General features: G+C 34.5%; 1 protein-coding gene across 4 annotated transcripts in view; it reads right to left on the bottom strand.

Annotated features, from left to right (window-relative positions):
* Window positions 1-20638, bottom strand: part of LOC114251602 (uncharacterized) — a 61842-nt gene that overhangs the window by 9927 nt on the left and 31277 nt on the right. For 3 of the 4 annotated variants that reach the window (XM_028185927.2, XM_089727702.1, XM_028185928.2), the window contains one exon: window positions 2576-2681. In XM_028185927.2, the coding sequence (XP_028041728.2) occupies window positions 2576-2648 (73 nt within the window). In that variant the 5' untranslated portion in view covers window positions 2649-2681. Of the gene's footprint in view, window positions 1-2575; window positions 2682-19651; window positions 19718-20638 lie in introns of all 4 variants that reach the window. The other variant, XM_089727701.1, reaches the window with a different exon arrangement.

Genomic DNA, 20638 nt, shown 5'->3' with positions numbered 1-20638 from the left:
CAATGCGCAGTCGTATTAGTGACTGATTTGTAATTGATTAGTGTAATTAACTAAACAGGTTTTCTAACTAGTAAACTACATTTATTTTATTTTTTATAACACACATATACGAATAATTTAGTAATTTATTTGCGCTTTAAAATTTTATATATTTTATTAATTATTACCTCTGAATATTTTGTCAGAGATACCATCTTACGTATTTTATCTCAGGCTAGAAGAAAACTCACTTTCTTGAAAATAATGTGTTAATATTTTTAAATGTAGGGTATATTTGTGCGATTTAGAGCTATTTCTGAAAGTGTTTGGGTTCTATTAACCACTGATTGTCCTACTTTAGAAGTAAGCTACTCAAAAACCTTCTAAATAAAATAGATGTACTACAAGCTCGTAAATAACGTAAAGTTGATGTCATCGAAACATAAAACTGAAATCATATTCACAATCTAGCCTAAGTTAAAATCAAACACCTAGCAACACTGTTACTTCTTTTTCTCCACCTTATCCCACTAGGTGGGGTCAGCACAGCCAATTTTTCTCTTCCATTCTCTTCTATCAGCCGTCATCTCTACACTCACTCCTCTCTCTCTCGTATCGTCATTCACACACTCCATCTATGACTTCTTCGGTCGACCTCTTTCCCCTCTATCTTGCACTACCATTTCCATACATCGCCTAGTCACATGCATCTTCTCTCTACGTATCACATGTCCATACCACGCTAACCGTCCGCTCTTTAATTTGTTACTTACCGGGGCTACTTTCACACTTCCTCTGATATACTCATTCTTTTTCTTGTCCATTCTTGTCACTCCACACATCCATCTCAACATTCTCTCTCTCATTCATCTCTACCGCATGCACTCCTCTTTCATGCTTCACTTTCGTCGCCCAACATTCAGATCCATACAGCAACACTGCATTTAGATACAATTCAAAAACAAGTAAATGTTTGTTCCCGTTAAACACCAAATATTTGAATTAGGTAAGCTGTAGGAGGTATCGGTAAAAGCTCAACACTGTTGCACGCCAACGCATTCATTTAGGTTAATATACGCAGCATATAATTATTTATACATAATAAAATAGATATGTCGAGCATTATGGAGATTGCAGTTCTTGATCTTAATTAAACTGAAGGACTTGAATACTAAATTAACAGTCGTTCTAACCCATTACTTTTATAAAAACAGTTTTCTATATGATTTATCTGTGATACGATCAGAGAACAAATAATTTGATCAGTGTCATTTTAAACAAAGTGACATGATCACAAAATCGAAGGCTTAGGAAAGGAGCCTCGAAGATTGGGGATTCAATATCATTCATTATTATTCATTCGCATAAATATATCTAATAGAAAAAAAAAAACATGCCAAACTTGTAATACCTGGTTAACCAGTTGTGTTAAACTTACAATCAAAAACGGCTAGATTGCAGTTGATTGTGCTGTTAAAAATTATTTAAATTCCGTGTTTCAAATTTGAAAATGTGTTTTATAAAAAACAGAGGAAGCCCGATCACGCTTCACTTTACCGCTAAATGTTTGAAATTTTCTATTCTTGTTCTGACCATTGTTTTAGGAACACAACTTAAATTAATGGGCATTGGCGATTTCTTTTTTTTATTGATAGCCCATTTCGAGGAATAGGCTGGTTGATTACAGAAAACTAGTTTATCATGAAAAATAATCTTAAATTACAAATATTTTTAATCAAATATGTTTGACCTTTGTTTGAAAAATTCCGCTTGCTCATATAGCTAGCTATACGTTACAACCCATAGAGTATACATAAAGTTACGCCAAAGTTTTTAAATTTTACAATAATATTTATCTTTATTATAGGTATTACAACATCTTTTATTCATTATTTATAATGAATGAGTTTTCCACCCATGTGAAACTAAGTTATGATTGTCTCACTGCATACAGGTATATTCGAAGCCTGTTTATATAAATTTATTTATGTACCAATTCAATTATGTTTAGGAATTCTTATGTTATCTTTACTACAACATTAGCCTTTATTACTTCTAGTAACTTACTTTTGACTGAAAATTACACATTATACAAAATTTGGCTTTAAGTCCCTTTAAGTGTTTTGACTACCACTGCTTACTCGAATTTTACTATGATAGTGTAAAAAATAGAGAAATTTTGTCATAAATTTTAATAAAAAGTACAAAGCTACGAGTATTCGGCATTGACCTTTTTTTTCTGGGCGGGGGCCGTACCTCCTACGAGGTCCCCGCGCATAGAGGGCGTACGAGGGATGTTCCTAGGACTGGACGATCTGCAGATGTTTATGAGCGGACTGGGGCCTAAGGATAGTACTCAGGGCCCTACCCACTTAACGACTCCTTTGCGCTCTTGCCCAAGTATCTAATACTATCCGAGGTCAGAACCCAAACATGGTAAGGGGGGTTACTGCTGTCAACAGTTAGACTTAGACCTAGAACTCTCTTTTTATTGCGAAAGTAGAAATTATGACGTCACTCCTACTATCGCAATAAGAGAGCCCAACCTCGATCGTTGCGATTTACGTCATACGAAGCAATTCAATTTAAAACTTACGGGTGGATCTGTTTTCGGCGTCCGGAGACACGGCGAGCAGCCGCGGCGGCTCGCCTTTCTTAAACCACCGCATTTTATCAGCCCAGTTCAATCCATTCTGAGGTTACTGTAACAAACAAAACAAATATTGTAATTTCCAAATCGTCTTTTCGCATTAAAAGTGTATAATTTCTAAAAATATTCGAAATTGAGTTAATATGCGGAATCATTTGTTATCATCAATATTTTTCTCATAAATACTCTCAAAAGAGCATAGTTTAGTTTTAGTTTACCTATGTTTTGACTGCTATTAACAAAATTAATACATAATTTTATCTTACTTTAAAAGACAGATAATGTAACTGGTAAAAAATAAAAAAAAATATTACATGTTAAACTTTTAAAACACTTTCCTGTAGAATTAGTAAGTTTTGAGATTATACAGTTTTAATGCGAGAAGACGAAATAACCACGGCTAAGACTTGTAATTTTGTGAGCCCGCACGCATAGGCTCAAGCTCGTCTATTTCTTCCGGAAAGCAGTAATGTGTTTTGGTTTGAACGTTGGAGCAAACGTTGTACTATGGAACCGAGTTTTAAAGCTTATATTTCAAGGTGGGTGGTGGCGGCATTTACATTGTTGGGCTAAGTAAGGGCTTCGGTAACCACTTGACACCCGGTAGGCTTCGTAAGTATAATTATCTCTCTAAAGCAAAAGTATTTGTTCAATAGTTTTTTTTAGTTCGGGTGTAAGTTTTTACCGGAGCCCATTGATATTACAACGTATATAGCGCTACCCATCTTAAGAAATGTACCTACTTTCTTACGGCTGTCCCACCTTTCGAACTGGAGCGAATGTTCCACCAATGGCTCACAATATTTATTTGCTAGGGCTAGTATTAACAAATTTTCTCAGGTTGAGCCCGTGAGGCTACCAGCGAATAGGTAGGAAAAAAAACAGTATTTATGCTTTTAATTGTAAAACTTAACACTTTTTCTCTTGTTACAACGTTTTTTCTATATATTAATTAATATAATGGATGTTGTCTTGTCTAAAACTGTACTCACATGTTTTAGCCATTTAACGCATGTATTGAATTTAGTATAAATTTATCACGTGATTCCAGACTCCGCAATTACCTACAACTAGGTCGTAAAAATCGAAAGTCGTCCGTCATTGACAACCAGATCGGTCTGAAGTAACAGCGTGTAAGAAGATGTCGCCATAACTCACTTGAAATACATTACCGGCTATTTAGTTGTACACCTAAATTCATTAATGGGCAACAGGTTTCTAAAGTTGGTCGGCTCCTTACAAGTCTCAGGCTTAGCAAGACTGGCCGCGCCAAATCATAAAGTAAAATTTTAAATAAACCAAATCTGGGCGGAATTTGTGTAGGTTTTTACGGAATGACCAGGGCTAGTTGCTTTATTTAGGATAATCATTTTAATTTTCGTTAGTTTCTATGATCATTTCCTGTAAGTTTTCATGTGGTGCGGTTCAAAAGATTTAAAAGTTAATAAATTAGAATGTTTCAATTAAAATTAATTCTACGGCTTATTTTTGGCGCGTTGACTATTTTTTACTATTTTATTACGCGTTTCGATTATTATAATTTTTTATTGCCACAGACGATAATCGTAAGTCGTAAAAGTAGTTTTGAATTACGTCTACGACTCAAGTCGAAAAAAAATTTTCGTAGTAATTTTTCGTAAATGTAATTAAACTAAATATTATCAAATTATTATGAGCTCATTACAGCAATGAGGTCAATTATCAATTAGCCAACGATCCATGTAGTAACATGTGATTTCGTAATTAATGTCATCGAATTCAGATTACAATAAACGATAACATAACGGCTGATTAGCTAAGCTGTGGTTACAACAAATCGATCAATCAAACCATGGTATCGTAAGAATGGAAAAAGAAACTTGAATTCACGTAACATTTAACCTTGTGCGCGATTGAACTTTTTTTGGGTTTGTTCACAAAAAAACATCTAAACTCGTTCAAATTACATCGATTTTTTTTTATCATTTCTTTTTTAACATGCGGTTTTGTCTCGCAATAATGAAATTAATTTTTGACGCTTAGAAACGCAGTTTATCTGTCACCGACATTAAGCCTTTCGAAAGTTTTGTAAAAGTAATGAAACTCTCGTTTAGTTTACTTTAGTTACATCCACAGTGTCATGTCCTATGGCATTTTGCTATGGGGCAATGCGGCCGATGTAGAAATGATATTTATTCTGCAGAAAAGAGCTATACGTGCTATTTATAACATGCACTCAAGGGAATCCCTGAGGGAAAAATTTAAAGAAATTAAAGTTCTCACTATGCCATCAGTACATCTTTGAAAATTTGATGTATGTTCGTAAACATATTGAGGAGTTTCCTAAGATGTCGGACATACATAATAGAAATACTAGGAACAAACACAAGCTTGTTGTGCCGATGAGTAGGTTACATAAGATACGAAATTCATTCGGGTGTTTGTCTGTGCGCCTGTACAACAAAATCCCACAAGATGTTCAGAACCTACATATACATAGGTTTAAGAAAACTATTAAAGAACATCTGTGCAATAAAGCTTACTATAAAGTCAATGATTATCTAGAAGATTGCACGAAGTGGGAATGAGTTGCTCGCTCCGGGAATTTCAATATTGTAAAATTGTTATGTTATAATTACTTATTGTAATATGAATATTAAAAAAAAAAAAAAAAATATTTAAAATAAAAATCTAATATTTAAAAAAAAAAAAAAAAAACATGCCCGCTGAGTTTCTTGCCAATTCTTCTCAGGACGGAGGCTAATTCTTGTGAATTGGCGGTAATTCTTTTGACGTTCAACAAGTATGTACTTTCATTTATGTTGAATAAAACTTTTTTGATTTGATTTGATTTGATTTGAAACGTTGCAATCATTATGTTCTCTTCTAAAAGTAAAAATAGTGATATTAAATCGTGAAACGAGAAAATACATCAATTCATATTATTCAAAAATGGGTTTTTAATTTGATGCAGCATGCAAAGAACTAGTTTCTTACAAATTGACCGTTGCTGACTTGTTAGATGGAGCGATGACCTGTCTTCGCACTAGAAGAATGTAGACCAAATTAGCGCGTAGATCGACGGATTAAAACATACAGCGGCGAACTAAAATGGAGTTTTTTAGTACGATAGCGATCATCGCGACAGAATCGCCGTAACAAAAACATTATTATGTTTATTTTTCAAGTTAATAAAGTTATTCAGTCCTTCGGAATGATACTGAGTTGTCGAACGCACATTGACCTTTTGATCTAGATAACTAGTACCAGTAATGAATTATTAAATTATTCATTATGCCTATATAATGCACCACAAATTGGGGTTATCAGGTGTAAAGTCTCCGGTTCATAAATAAAGAAGATAGCAAAACATGTTTGATTTTAATTAATTAGGTCATTTGCGGATTCGCTCGCGTTAAATCTATATCAGAGGAAGAAAAATATAACATAATTCTTTATTGAAGCAATAAAAAAAAAAAGTTGTAAGAAATATGTTGCATTTTCCGCGCGTAAAATTTATCACATTGTAGTATTTGTTATAGCAAATATATCCGACGTTGCCGGGTCAAGTCATTTAGCATTTACAAAAAGTATCCGTTATAAGCTGTCTTTGTGCGTAATTTCATCTAAATCTCGTATACAATTTTTGCGTGAATGTGTATCAAGCATCTAAGCATGCATTGATATAAAATATAATGATACATACAGAAAGAATCCTTGGTTAGTGACGTTGGCTAGTGAATCACAGGATCTCGGTTTGATTTCCAGTCTAGTCATGTGTAATAATACATAATGAGCACTCAGAAGCCATAGCTCAAGAAGAAATCTTATTCCTTAAGACAGTTCAACTTATAACATTTCAATAATTATTATAATCTATCTATATATTAATACGTGAAGCAAGAACGTTGTATCCCTTTTTACGAAAATTGCGCGGACGGAGGAATATGAAATTTTCCACACTTATAGAGAATATAGAGAAGAAGTGCACAATGCTAATATTTTTAAAAAATAAAGCATAAAAGATACATTAAATCAATAAAGAAAACATTACACACACTACATATCATGTATTTGACGCACACACGCATGTATACTATTTATTGTCAAACTTTTGTTCTTGACGTCTGTTGTCAAATTGAGAATAGATTAAATATTGTTTGTCTTTGTTAATATTTTTTATAGTGTAGTCTTGGCGAAATTTGTGATTATAGAAGTATAAAATACAATCATAATAGTGTACAAACTTACAATTCCAATTAATTATAGTCGAATTTCGACTACTGCGGGACCTCTAGTATTATTTAAAATCTTATTAATTATACACTATCAAAAAAAAATTGTTACAAATTCAATTTAAAAAAAAATACTATATAAAAAGAAATTAAATTATTGTGGTATTATAAATTATTCGAATGCAGCAACTATGTACATATAACTTGTTATCACATATTTTAAACTAAAAGTAATCCTCCTATAACACGGTATTTTACAACACGATAACGAGATTTTTGTTTAAAATTATTATAAAATTACATTATAGACTATGAACACACAATATATGGGAATAACTGAAATTTTACTGCTTATTTTTTATGTATAATAGGTAAAAAAATACATACAGGCCTAATTGAGATGTTTCATTCAGAAACATCACTCTCCTTTTTGTACTGGCTTCTAGTCTTATATAACACGATTTCGCACAACATGGGTCTTTGTAAGAACGTATCTACCGTGTTATAACGAGGGTTACCTGAACATTTGGATTTTCTACCGGGAAACAGTGGGTTTATCTTATGTAGAGATTCCAGTCAGTTTACTTTACGCAGAGTTTCCATTCAAAAATTTACTTAGTATTCCAAGGAGGAAAGGAACGCAATGTCTACTAATGACGTCAAACAGGAAGTCACATTTGTTACCAGAGAAATAAAGAAATGTACCGATTCTACCTGCGTTGTCACACGGTAATCAGTAATGGTAACAAAGCTTGTTTCCGCATACAAATTATGCAGGAAATAAAGGAACTGACGAGACATTTGTGTTTTACGAGCTCGTTTAACCAAATAATAATGCATTTAAATTTATTACTAGAGGATGACCGAGCTTTGTTCGGCATTTTCTTTTTTGATAAATTCTGTTTTTTAGAAATTATATTTAAATACGAATTATATATTGATAAAATGAAATAATGTGTCTTTAAAGCAGTTAGTTGCTCTCAATTAAGAAAAATAGTATTATTATTCGCCAATAGATGTCGGGAAGAGTCATAAAGTTGATTATCGATAAAGTTCATTGTTGAAAACAAGAATAAAATAAAATTTTCTGAAAATAAATCGTAGCTAGATCGATTTACCGCCCCCGAAATCCCCTGTATACTAAATTTTATGAAAATCGTTGGAGCCGTTTTCGAGATTCAGATTATATATATATGTATATGTTACCGGAAATGTATGAAATCAAGGAATTGTATACAAATCCTAGGAAATGTGTACAATTCCGATACTATTTAGGAAATGTATAAAATATTGTTTGAAAAACTATTTAATGCATAGATATCCTAGGAAATGTATAAATTTCCTCGGAATTGTATATAATTCCAATATCGTATTAGGAAATGTATAAAGTAAATGCTTTCTGTAATAAAACACGTTGTTAATAATATTTTTTTAATATAACACTTATTGAGACAACCGGGTAACAGTCATACCGTAAAATAATAATAATATATTCATATTATCTTACTAATTAAAACTTCTAAAATCAACTATCTATTAACTTTTAACGTATCACAAAATCATCTTATATTTATTCTTATAAAATCAAATTTTCATTTGGCAAGTAATCATTCTGATAATTAAATAATTATAAATGTCAAAGTATAAAAGTAAATCTTTATATTATAATACTTTGTCAGTCCATATAGCTATTTATTTTTGCAGGGTAAGCTCGAATGGCATTTGGAAGTACATAATACTTAATTTTTAAAACACAGACATCTTGATGTAGCACAGTATTTCTTGCAAAGGCACTTCTTAAATCCCTGGCCGGTTCCAGTGGGAGTTGGCAACTGACCGTAGTGCAAGACTCGTCCCGCTGTCCCCACGTACCCACCAATATCTTAAATGTTTTACATTTCCGATTGCTATTTAGGAAATGTGTAATGTGTAAGTATAATATAATTTATTTCACACATTTCCGTGCGATTTTAGGAATTACATACATTTCCTAGGAATTGTATACAATGACGGATTACATACATTTCCGTTAACATATATACAAGAATTGCTCGTTTAAAGGTATAAGATATGAGTCATTAACGAACTTTTTTTTTTTTTTGAAAACGCAAATCATATTTACTAATCATGATCATATTATATGTATTACATGATCACTTCGCTAGCATGTGATTTGTTGTTTTCGTCTTTAAATTCAGCACAGAGGACTCACTCATATTCGTACTGATTGCAGAGATGTCCTGGAATTACAAGAAATGTAAGTTATAATTCGGACTTTATAGTCATGAAGTCGGATACCCGTGATTTTAACTTTTTTGGTAATATAGATAAGTTTGTATGACAATTTGTTAAGATTTTACAAATAAATAGTGAAACTCCTATGATTATTACCAGTGGCGCGCACCCTCTATTGTACTTAATGTTACCATGAATAAAACCTTTGCAGTTCCAACAATTGCTGTACAAAAATTCATCACAATGAATGGCGTACTCAGACCAGCACAGAACGAAAACCCACTGAGTTTCTCGCCGGATCTTCTCAGTGGGTCGCGTTGCCGATCTGGTGGTAAATTCTGATAAGCACTGCTGTTGCTAGGGCCAGTGTTAGCAACACTCCCGATTTGCTCACCTACACGTGAAGGCGAAGCTGAAATAGCCTCCCAAGGCTATCAGAATAGGTAGGAAAAAAACAGAAGGAATAGGAATTTAAATGAAAGTGATTTTCAGAAATTATGGATAGGGCTTTATGCTTCTCATACTTCTCACGAGTCATCCATCCTGAATTTAGTTAAACGTGTCAATTCTATTGGGGCAGTGAAGTAAAAAGGAGTGTAAATTGTAGTTTATGACGTCACTGCCATGGAGTGGAAACATTCTCGGACGATATGCTCATACACAATCTCTCTTGACCAAACCCAACATTAAATATGAAATTCAACGTCAATCCTACTACCAACTTCAAAATCGTTATCACAATAAAATCTAGTTTATTGGTAGGTATTTGCTGTTCGTTTTTAATGTACCAAATAATACAGGAAATATTGCTATTAAAAAAAAAACACAATGCAAGAAACATTCATTCGGTAAACCAGAGACGTAACGACCGTAAAGATTGTTAAACAATAGTCCGCGCGCGAAGCCGACCACCGTCGAGTATCGACATAACACAAGAAAACCACATAGCTCCGTGCAACTTTCCCATCCAACTTCACAAGAAAGTTACGTAAGAATAACATTTCTATGCAAACTCGATACCGATTTACTTATCACGAAATTGACTTGCACAAGTTTCGCGATTCTGGTCACCGGACACTTTTGATTTCCTCTTTTTATTTATTATTTATCGATAACTGATGATTCATAAGTTGATGCAAGTGTTTAGTTTTGTACGTCTTTTGAATTGCAAGTGATTTGTTTACGTCATCGTTTTCATTGAATAGAACGAGTGCTAAATGTCGCGTACCTAAACCTAATTTTAAACAATCGCCTTCTACTAAGTAAACTTTTCTGTGCCGTGTGTGTCAAATTATTTCGTGGCTAAGCGTTACTTTAAAATTCAATAGGCGTGAATGATAACAATGTTAAATGCTCGATGCCCTATTGCAGTAAGTCAAAGTCCTCTCGAGGGCAAATTTAGACATTAGTCGTGCGTGACTATTTTTATTTGTAAATTCAAAACCTTGTTTTTGTTTAGTATTGGAACACGACAGTACGGTGAGACTTAGTAGAATAATATTTACGTAACGCTTGCCATTGAAAAAGGAAACACGTGACCAAAGTTGAGTTTTCTAGAAGAAGAAAAAAACATACCCGGTAAAAAAAAACATTCCCACATAGATACACGGACGAGTTCGGTCTATCTAGTATTTATTTACGGAGCACTAACGTGTTATATAATACATAAAAAAACACAGAGAATAAACTCAGACTATATGCTTACACAATTACAGCTATCGAATGTATGTAGGGTGAAACAAGTGGTTCTATGCCTTATATTATATCAAAAAACATTATTAAATGTTATCGGAGTATTTAGATATGACGAGAATCAATTCTGAAGTGGCCCTGTCGTCATCGTGGCCTAAAGGATAAAGCGTCCGGTGCATTCGTACCTATCTAACGATGCACCGGTGTTCGAATTCCGCTGGCAAGTACCAATTTTTCTAATGAAATACGTACTTAACAAATGTTCAAGATTGACTTCCACGGTGAAGGAATAAAAGCGTGTAGTAAAAATCAAACCCGCAAACTTATAATTTGCGTAATTACTGGTTATAGGACCTCTTGTGAGTCCGAACGGTTAGGTACCACCACCCTGTCTATTTCTGCCGTGAAGCATTAATGCGTTGCAGTTTGAAGGGTGGGCCAGCCGTTGTAACTATACTGAGACCATAGAACTTATATCTCAAGGTAGGTGGCAGCATTTACGTTGTAGATGTCGATGGGCTTCAGGAACTACTTAATACCAGGTGAACGTGAGCTCATCCGGTTGAAGCTTCGGTACAGGGACGAATGATTTTTCGCAACAAAAATAATCTAGAGAAACAAGTTCAGTTAAAGCCGTCACGTATTTAATGAAGGCGAACTTGTCAATACACTTCTTTACTTTTCATCAAATAGGTTTCCTATCTCGGACCGGTCCACCTTGGATTTAAAAGGCACACTTGTACCGCAGGGCCCATATTTGTTAATTACATACTAATGAGACACGAAAACAGATTTCGCAATATAAAAAAGAAAAAAACTATATCGATTGACCTAGAATTACCATCGCTTTATACGTTCGTAATTAGTTTAGAGAACTACGTATTATGAGTGCAACTTACAATTTTACAAATAGATAAGCTCAGTCTTGAGTTAACCGGAATTAATTTCAAAGGTTTTTTTGCATGTTCATTTGACATGATATTTATTACTTACTGGTGGTAGGACCTCTTGTGAGTCCGCGCGGGTAGGTACCACTACTCTGCCTATTTCTGCCGTGAAGCAGTAATGCGATTCGGTTTGAAGGGTGGGGCAGCCGTTGTAACTATACTTGAAACCTTAGAACTTGTATCTCAAGGTGGGTGGCGCATTTACGTTGTGGATGTCTATGGGCTCCAGTAACCACTTAACACCAGGTGGGCTGTGAGCTCGTCCACCCACATAAGCAATAAAAAAAATAAAAAAATATTATCACAATTTCATAACGTTCTGTTTTGATAACACCTCATTTCTATACAGGTGGAGTTTTACAGATGCATTCAAATTTACGGGCGGCGAGGTGTTGCGGCTCTTAAAATAGAATGTTCGGGAATAGTTTTCGTAGTCGAAACAGACCTATTTATAAACTTATGACCGATTGTAACATAAAATACTATGGACCAAGTGTGAAATACGTATTAAAAGTGCTTAAAATTATGTATAAATTGACGTAATCAATTTCAACTCGTCCTTTTATTGGGCAAATGGCGTTATGTGTAGCAATCATTTAAATCTTCGTTTTTATGTTATTACATAACGCTTAGATGTATTGTTGTAAAAACGTTTGTATTCGAGAAGATTATTCAAATATTCTCAATCAGTCAAACAACTCGATGCAGTGCTGAGTAATCAATCGGTAGATTTGAGGCACAATATTTTAAATGTACCAACAGCAAAATGATGAACCGGCGAGAAAGAATGCTGTCAGCAGTGCATCCATTTCGAAACAATCAATATTTGAAGAATATTATTTATGTCGATGCCGAGATATGTTTTAGTATAAGTTAATTTTATAGTTTTCTTACCTCTATTGTTATCATTTTATGTTTAGTTAAATAAGTTAAGCTCTAACAGCAATAAAGGCTAATTTAATTTAATTTAATTTATGTCGATGTAAGTTAAAATCAGCTCATATTTCGGCTCTTAAGCCTTTATAAGCCTCCACTATTTAAAGCAGTATTGTCATTACATATAGTTAAAATTATTTCTCTTAATCTGAAGCGGCCTAAAGGATAAGATGCCCGGTGAATTCGTATCAAGCGATGCAACCTTATTTGAATCCCGCAAGCAGTTACCAATTTTTCTAATGAAATTCGTACTTGACAAATCTTCACGATCGATTTCCACGATGAAGGAATAACATTGTGTTATAAAAATCAAACCCGAATAATTATAATTTGCGTAATTACTGGTAGTAGGGCGTGTTGTGAGCCCGCAGAGGTAGGTACTATCACCCTGCCTATTTCTGCCATGAAGCAGTAATACGTTTTGGTTTGAAGACTGGGGCAGCCACTGTACTGTAAAAACGGAGGCCTTACTTATTTCTCAAGGTGGGTGGCGGTAATTACGTTGTATATACATATCTGTGGGCTCTGATAACTAATTCACTCGCGTTGTGTCTGTCTCTACGTCACTCTACAATCATGGGATGCCGATGCAGCGGTCGTCGACGCTACAACCGTCGTGGTTGGCGGGTATTCCGAAGCTCACCTAGACGTTGACGCCAGCTCATCGTATAACAGATTCAGATGGTATCATCATATACTGCAGTCTTCTGAAAATGTTTGGAACGAAGTTCCTTATGGGACGATGCGGAGGGGTACCCTAACCGGGAAAAAACGTCCGTAACGTAAGATTTTTATTAGTAATGCACGCAGTGTACGGCTTAACTTTGTAATAGCGCACAAATTAGTAATGCACACAGTGTACGACTTAATTTTGTAATAACGTACAAAAAATAAATTTTTTTTATCATTCATTGACCACGATCTCAGATTATTCGTTTGCGCAATACACTAACTCTTATGCAAACAGCCGTGAATGAAGTGTACCACAATAAGTTCGCACGTTACCGAATGACCGTGGGTTGTTGCGAAACCTCCAGTTTTATTTTCTTTATACCTCAAATAGAACTTAAAATTAATATTTTTATAATACGGAACTTCGTTCCTATCCGGTGTCCCACGACATCACACATCTTTTTTTTTTTCTATTGCCCTTGTATGCAGAAAATTTCATACTATTTATTTTACGCCTGTCTCACCTTCTAGGAAGGTCTGAGTACATATTAATTGTTGTAGATGTCGCAAAAAGTGCGTCCTCTATTATTTTTTAAACGGGTGAATGAACTGATGGCCTAACACATGTTAATTAGATGCTATCACGACAATTGATGACTGACTTTGACGATTTACGGTTGCTGTGGTCTTTACTCTCATTCAGGTATAGCAGATTCCCTGAGCCACGATACGGTAAGATGTCGTAAAGGGAAATCGATGACGTAACTTAGCAAATGTATTTGTCGAAAAGGCATTAGTATCTTATTGCGCAAAGAAACCAGTATCGACCTTCTATATTTAGATATGACTCTGTATTTTTTTTCTCCTTATTTGCTTAAAACTCCGAGCGTCGCGTTTATAAAATTATTTAAATTTTATGGTGCTAAAACTAAATAATTCATTTAAAAAAAAAGGATTTTTAATACAAGAGTTTTATTAAAATGCGTTTGATAGAATTTGGTGAATTATGATATTGACTACAAAATATTTAATTTAAGAATATTTAATTTTTTGGTGATTCTAGCAAAATTAATTTATATTTAAATAGTTAGTGTATACGTTCTAGTAAGCAGATCAGAGTTTACCTGCATGTAAGATTATGAGCGATATGTCACATTACAATTTCAAAATGGCTCAAGAGTCTCATGAATTTTTTTTTTAAATATTTTATTTCTCCGTGACTGTTATGATAAATTCATAAATAAAGATTAAATACTAAAATACCATTAAACAGGGCTTTTATTAGCCAAAATATGTATAGCAAAATAGTATTCAAAAGTCTAAAAAACTAGATATAAAATTCATCGTAACATGCAGATATTCAAGGGAAAAAATAGGAAATTCATATAATTTTACTAGTGCAGAATGTGTACAGGCGCGATTATTATCACGCACGCTTAATATACTTAAAATAAAAACTGAATCTATTTTGTTCACGATAAGAATACAAATTTTGACCGTAAAATGTCATACTATCTTACTACGCCGAGATAACATTCAATGCGTTCTTCCTAGAAGAGACTATGGGCGGTCGATCCTGCTAACGGTAGGTAAGTAAGTAAGTGTGATGTATTTCGTAGAATGTTATATTGCTGTCAGTAAACTCCAGCTTAAATACCCGGTGTTAATTTACACAGATAAGATGATGGATGGTTTCGCAGTATTAAAAGTTGTTGTCGAGCTTTACTGACGATGTCAATAAATGTTTATCAATAGCGGGTGAATTATTAAAAACAAATGAGTTCAAAGAGATTAAAAACAATTAAATATATATGTAAGTTTTTCAACGAATGTATTAATAATTTTACCGATGTTTAACTACATACCATACTACAACCACATACAATAATTTCAATTAGTTGTCCCTAAAGTGAAATATTTAATTATTTTAATTGTTTATTGAAACATACTTCGTTACTGAACTTTATTTTATGTCACTAATGATGAATTGCGTTATGGAAAAACAATGTCGGGTCCTGGAATGGACTCCCTTCTTATGTACATTTTTAGTGCACATAGACGCATTGGCTATGCATTGCTGATGATTAGGGTTATCGCAAACGCTTACCACCCGTGTGGATCGTATGCTCGTTTGCTATCCAATGCAATAAATTAATGTAAAATTTTCATCATAGTCTCGGTATTATGAAAAATAAAATAAGATAAATGTAAATAATCATAAGAATATGTGATCGAAATAACGAAAATTCTTGTCAAGAATATAAAAAGGAATCAGCACAGGCAGCAATTTCAGATTCAATCTGCGATTAACAAAGAAATGAACTGGAGTCAGTGTTAGCGAAACTATTTTATCCACCTCTTAAATTCACCGGAGCGGAATAAATACACATATGGCGACAGTAAATGTTACTTGCTAGCTGCTATATTGTTACAGACGCTCAACATTTTCTTGTATGACAACAGCTGTAAACAACGAGACTTGAAACTTGATATTTTAAATAATAGGTATTTAAAAAAAACGCTTTTTTTATAATAAAACTTTCTTCACTATTTTTTTTAACTTATTGATAACTAATTTATACTTTTAGGGCAACTAGCAACAAAAGCGTTTTTTTGTTTTGTTTTTTTTTTTTGTTTTTAACGATGATAATTTCATAGTAAGGAAAATTCGGTTTTTTAGTGCATCATATGTGAAAGGAGGTTATTAGGTCGTTCTATGATTTATTTCGTAATCTAATCATATCATCCAATGCGTCACCATTAAATATACGGAACTCTCCGTGTCAATTTGAGGAATCAAAGTTTTTCTCAAGTTCTTCTCTCCGATGATAGGATCTGCGACTAGTGATAGGGTTTCTTTCAATGGAGAGTTAGGGTTAGGTTCCAGAGATGGAACTTGGAAAACGGCTATCGTATCCAAGGAAGGCAGTAGGCGCGTAAACGCTTTAGTACGTGGCGCAAGATAATAACGTGTTTTCAGTGCTATACCTGAAGATCCTGATCAGAATAATCGGATAATTTTATTAATTCATTGTACTGTCATTATCATCCTTGATGCGATTAAGTGCACCAAGCTTCAAATTAATCCGATACTTTGAAGATAGTGAAAATCGGGTTCATCAAATCATAGATTCCGTTACATACCTAATACATACTAAGCTAATGAAAGTGTGTTAAAAAAGTAGTTCTTTTGCAATGTCTAGATAAAATAGAAGTTTTTTTATTGCTTAGATGGGTGGACGAGCTCACAGCCCACCTGGTGTTAAGTGGTTACTGGAGCCCATATACATCTACAACGTAAATATGCCACCCACCTTGAGATATAAGTTCTAAGGTCTCAAGTATAGTTAGAACGGCTGCCCCATCCTTCAACGCGAAACGTATTTGCTTCACGGCAGAAATAAGCAGGGTGGTATCTACCCGCGCGGACTCACAAGAGGTCCTACCACCGGTAAGTCCTTTTTCTGATTTTTTTTTAATTGGTAGGATATTATTTCAACCTGAAATAAATTTAATCAACCCTTCTATTTTCTGTATTAAAATATAATACAAAATGGACGGTTCATTAAGGAAAATATACGTTACTTTGTTACAAAACTGGTTGTAAATGGAAATGGAAAGGAGCTGTACTAATTTATGTTTTCTTTCCATTTTTCCTCAAGTTATTTCAAGGAGAATACGGTTAAGATGTTCGACCTTACAATTTATACCTCTAATTTGGCATGTTACCAAGATAACAAAATACACAGCCGTTATAATATTCTTCATGATGTATTTATTATTCCTATTACATATCTTTGTTATTATTTTAGGTAGTAGCATTTATTATGTTTAGCAATTTAGCAAGACTAGCCTGAAGTCAATGAGAATCTATTGTATTGTTTTTCTTTCGTATTTCTCATCTTTTTTGCAATTATTCAGAAATATATTTTCATTTCAAATAATTTCATGTTAAGTGCGAATTACCCCGAATTCGCCCTCAAGAACCTTAAGTTAAAATTGTCTATTTTGTTTTATTTATATGCAGTCTTGCTCACAGGTGGAAATTCCACTACATTAACTGACACTTCTCAAGATATAGATTCGTTCTCCCTTTTGCTTTGACAACAAATGTTTATGTCGCCAATAGCCACTAAAAATCAATCTTGTCGGTCGGCGTGTCAGTCTATTTTATTTATAAAACATTTGTCTTTATCAAAAATAAATAGATTTACGAAAACGTAAACATTCTAGAATACGAAAGAAGCTTTCGCCCGATTCCGCTTTTGTTTTACATAGACGATGTTTAATGCATATTGATCGCTTGTTTGTGGGTTTTGCAGTTTAATCCTCGTGATCGAGTGAAATTCCTTATTTCGGGAGGTGGATCACGTCTGCCTGATCAGAATTGAGGTCGCTATCCGAACTCAGTGCTCGGAATACTTAATGAATGGATGATGTCTGTGACGGATTCGCTGGATACGTGGAAAATACTTTTACAAGTTTCATTATTTTGGGAGTGTTTTAAGTAACATTGATCTATATTGTTAGTTAAGATCGTCTATCTTAATTACCATACATACAGCACGAATGACATCTGTGTCAAAAAAACAACACAAAAACATTAGACACTAAGCTGTAATGTTTTTTAAAGTTTAACTTTAAGCCTAATCTCTCATTAAACAAACCAAACATTGCTTATCTGTTTTCATAGTTTTTTGCTTTCTCAGTTATTGAAACAACGATAAGCCAAAATATTATACAATAGATTTGGTTGAATGGTTTTATCATTTTTAAATATATTAAACAGCATTCTCCATTTCAAATAAATGGGACGGTCGGATCAAGCGATAAATGTTGATAAACCACGTTATCTTCTGACCTATATATTGAAGGACATTGTGTACAAGAGACAAGAGTATAAAAGCGTTCAGTACTGTTTAGTGAAGGCATGTTTTTGTTTAAAAGACGTTATAGGTATACCTTAAATAATTTCACATATCATCATCATTATCCTGCCCTTCTCCCAGTCACCTGGGGTCGGCGCAACATGTTTTCTCCTTCCATACTCTTCTATCATATACCATTTCTTCGCTCACTCACCTCTTACCCATATCGTCTTTCACGCAATCCATCCATTTCTTCTTAGGTCTACCTCTACCTCTATATCCTTCCACATTCATACTTAACATTCTCTTACCAACCTCATTTTCATTTCGTCTCATCACACGTCCATACGTATTCCATTTGTATTCTATCCATTCTCGTTACTCTACACATCCATCGCAACATACGCATCTCTGCTGCATGCAATGACCTTTCATCCGCCACTTTAGTTGTCCAACAAGCTGATCCATACAAGACGGCAGGCCTTATTAAGGTCTTATATATTTTCCCTTTTAGGGGAAGAGGAGGAAATAATTTCACATAGTCGTGAGTATTTGAGTAGTTAAAGACCAACAACTCTCTCTCTCTCTCTTCAATCGGTTCTTTGCTGAAGATCGTGACTCTGTCCGATTCCGTCAACTAGCTGTCTTCATCGATCCCGTTCTGTAGCTTGGTGTAGTGCGTCGCTGACAGGTAATTTCAGTTCCTCCGCTATTTGGTCCGATCGTCGTTTGGAACCTCTACCCCACTTTTTTTTAACGCTGGGGAATCCGTTTAAATCCCAGTCGAGAGAGGTAACATACCAGGTTATGTCGGGTTCCGGCGCCTCCAGAGAAGAAGAGGGAGAAGAGGAAGACCAAAGTCCTCTTCTTGAGAAAAGCGCGCGAGGCGCTGCGCGGCGTCAACCGCGCAGGACCCGCCCCACAAAACCGACTACCAACTAAACCCCATCGAGCTCCACCACTCCGACTCCACGAAACCTACGGTACCGCACAGTGCGCGCCGAAGGTTCGCCGTCGCCGGTACCCATCCTGACAATAGAACGGGATTCCATCTACCCCTAGCCGAGGGAAACCTCTACCTAAAATCGAGGGGAAAAGACCAAGAACTACATACGACAAAATTCGACACAGTAGAATTTACAAACACGATTTCTCAGCACATGTCGCATGTTAAATTATTTACAACAATAAATGTCAAGTGATTCTAAACGAAGTAACATACGCGCGTTTTCACTTCAATTAGCATAAATGGTTTATGTGCGATGGTCGTATGTAGACAATACTGAGTACAATTTATACCGTTTGTCCTTAGGTTTTCTTTAAGAGGTATGACTCTATGAGTATATAAATAGACAAAAACTGACGCTAAATGGTAACTCACGTACAGATATTCTCAACTAATGGCTCTAACTAAACTTAGGAAAAACATAAAATAAATAAATAATAATAAATATTTACTTAAATCACGCCACATTAACTGGTCCCGTGCTAAGCTCGTAAAGAACTTGTGTTACAGGTGGGTACCTGTAACACAAGATAACGGAAATAAATGTAAGATTTTTTATTATTATACACATACTTACATATACAGTCAAACCTGGGTAAGTGAGAACTGGATAAGTAAGAAAACTCTATAAGTGAGAGTAATAGCAAGGACCCGTCATTTTAGCTCCCAAAACCTCTATTAGCGAGAAACAGAAACCTCTGTAAGAGAGAGTCGTTTTTTCCTCATGGACCTCCGTAAGTGAGACTGCTACCTATTTATACCTCTATAAGCGACAGCCGAGCTTTATTTATTTATTTATATTATTTAGGAGGAACAAATGACAAAACAAATTGCAAATTTAACATCTGCTATTTTATGACTGATTTTTAACTTTCGTGGAACTTCCTATCATTGTTTTTGTATTGTTTTCTCGTGAATATTGAACCTATTCTATTTCGTGGAACTAAATAACGTTGTTATTATACTGTATTATACAATCGATAACCCTGGAAAATACATTTTATATTTATCATACAAATATCTTCCCTGAGCGGGATTCGAACTCACGACCCCCTTGAGCTGTTAAATATAATATAGAGATTTTATATGTAGATTCAAATTTTTTTTTAACATTTGAAATCGTTTTTCCTAGTTATAAGAGTTGAGAGTAACTGAAGAACATAGGCAACAATGTAGATGTGCCACTCCTTTTCAAACATCCGGACGTCTTTTTGGGTGAGTACTCCAAGGTTCATACGCGGGTTGTAAAGCGACAGAGCCTTTAGCCGGCTCAGCGCGTAAGCGGAAGTCCGGCGATTTCCTCTTGACGCAAAACATTAAGAAGGCTTCACTAAAACCTCACTCAGATTTCGTACGTTAGATTTCGCTACCCGTTTTTACATTGTAAAAGTCGGGGGTTGTTATGCGGGCTAGTATTATTATTAAAGCAATGACAATTC

This window comes from Bombyx mandarina, chromosome 05 (assembly GCF_030267445.1).
Source record: "Bombyx mandarina strain Sakado chromosome 05, ASM3026744v2".
Lineage (NCBI taxonomy): Eukaryota > Metazoa > Arthropoda > Insecta > Lepidoptera > Bombycidae > Bombyx > Bombyx mandarina.
Note: the sequence above shows the minus strand (reverse complement) of the source record. Positions and strands in the feature narration are given on the sequence as shown.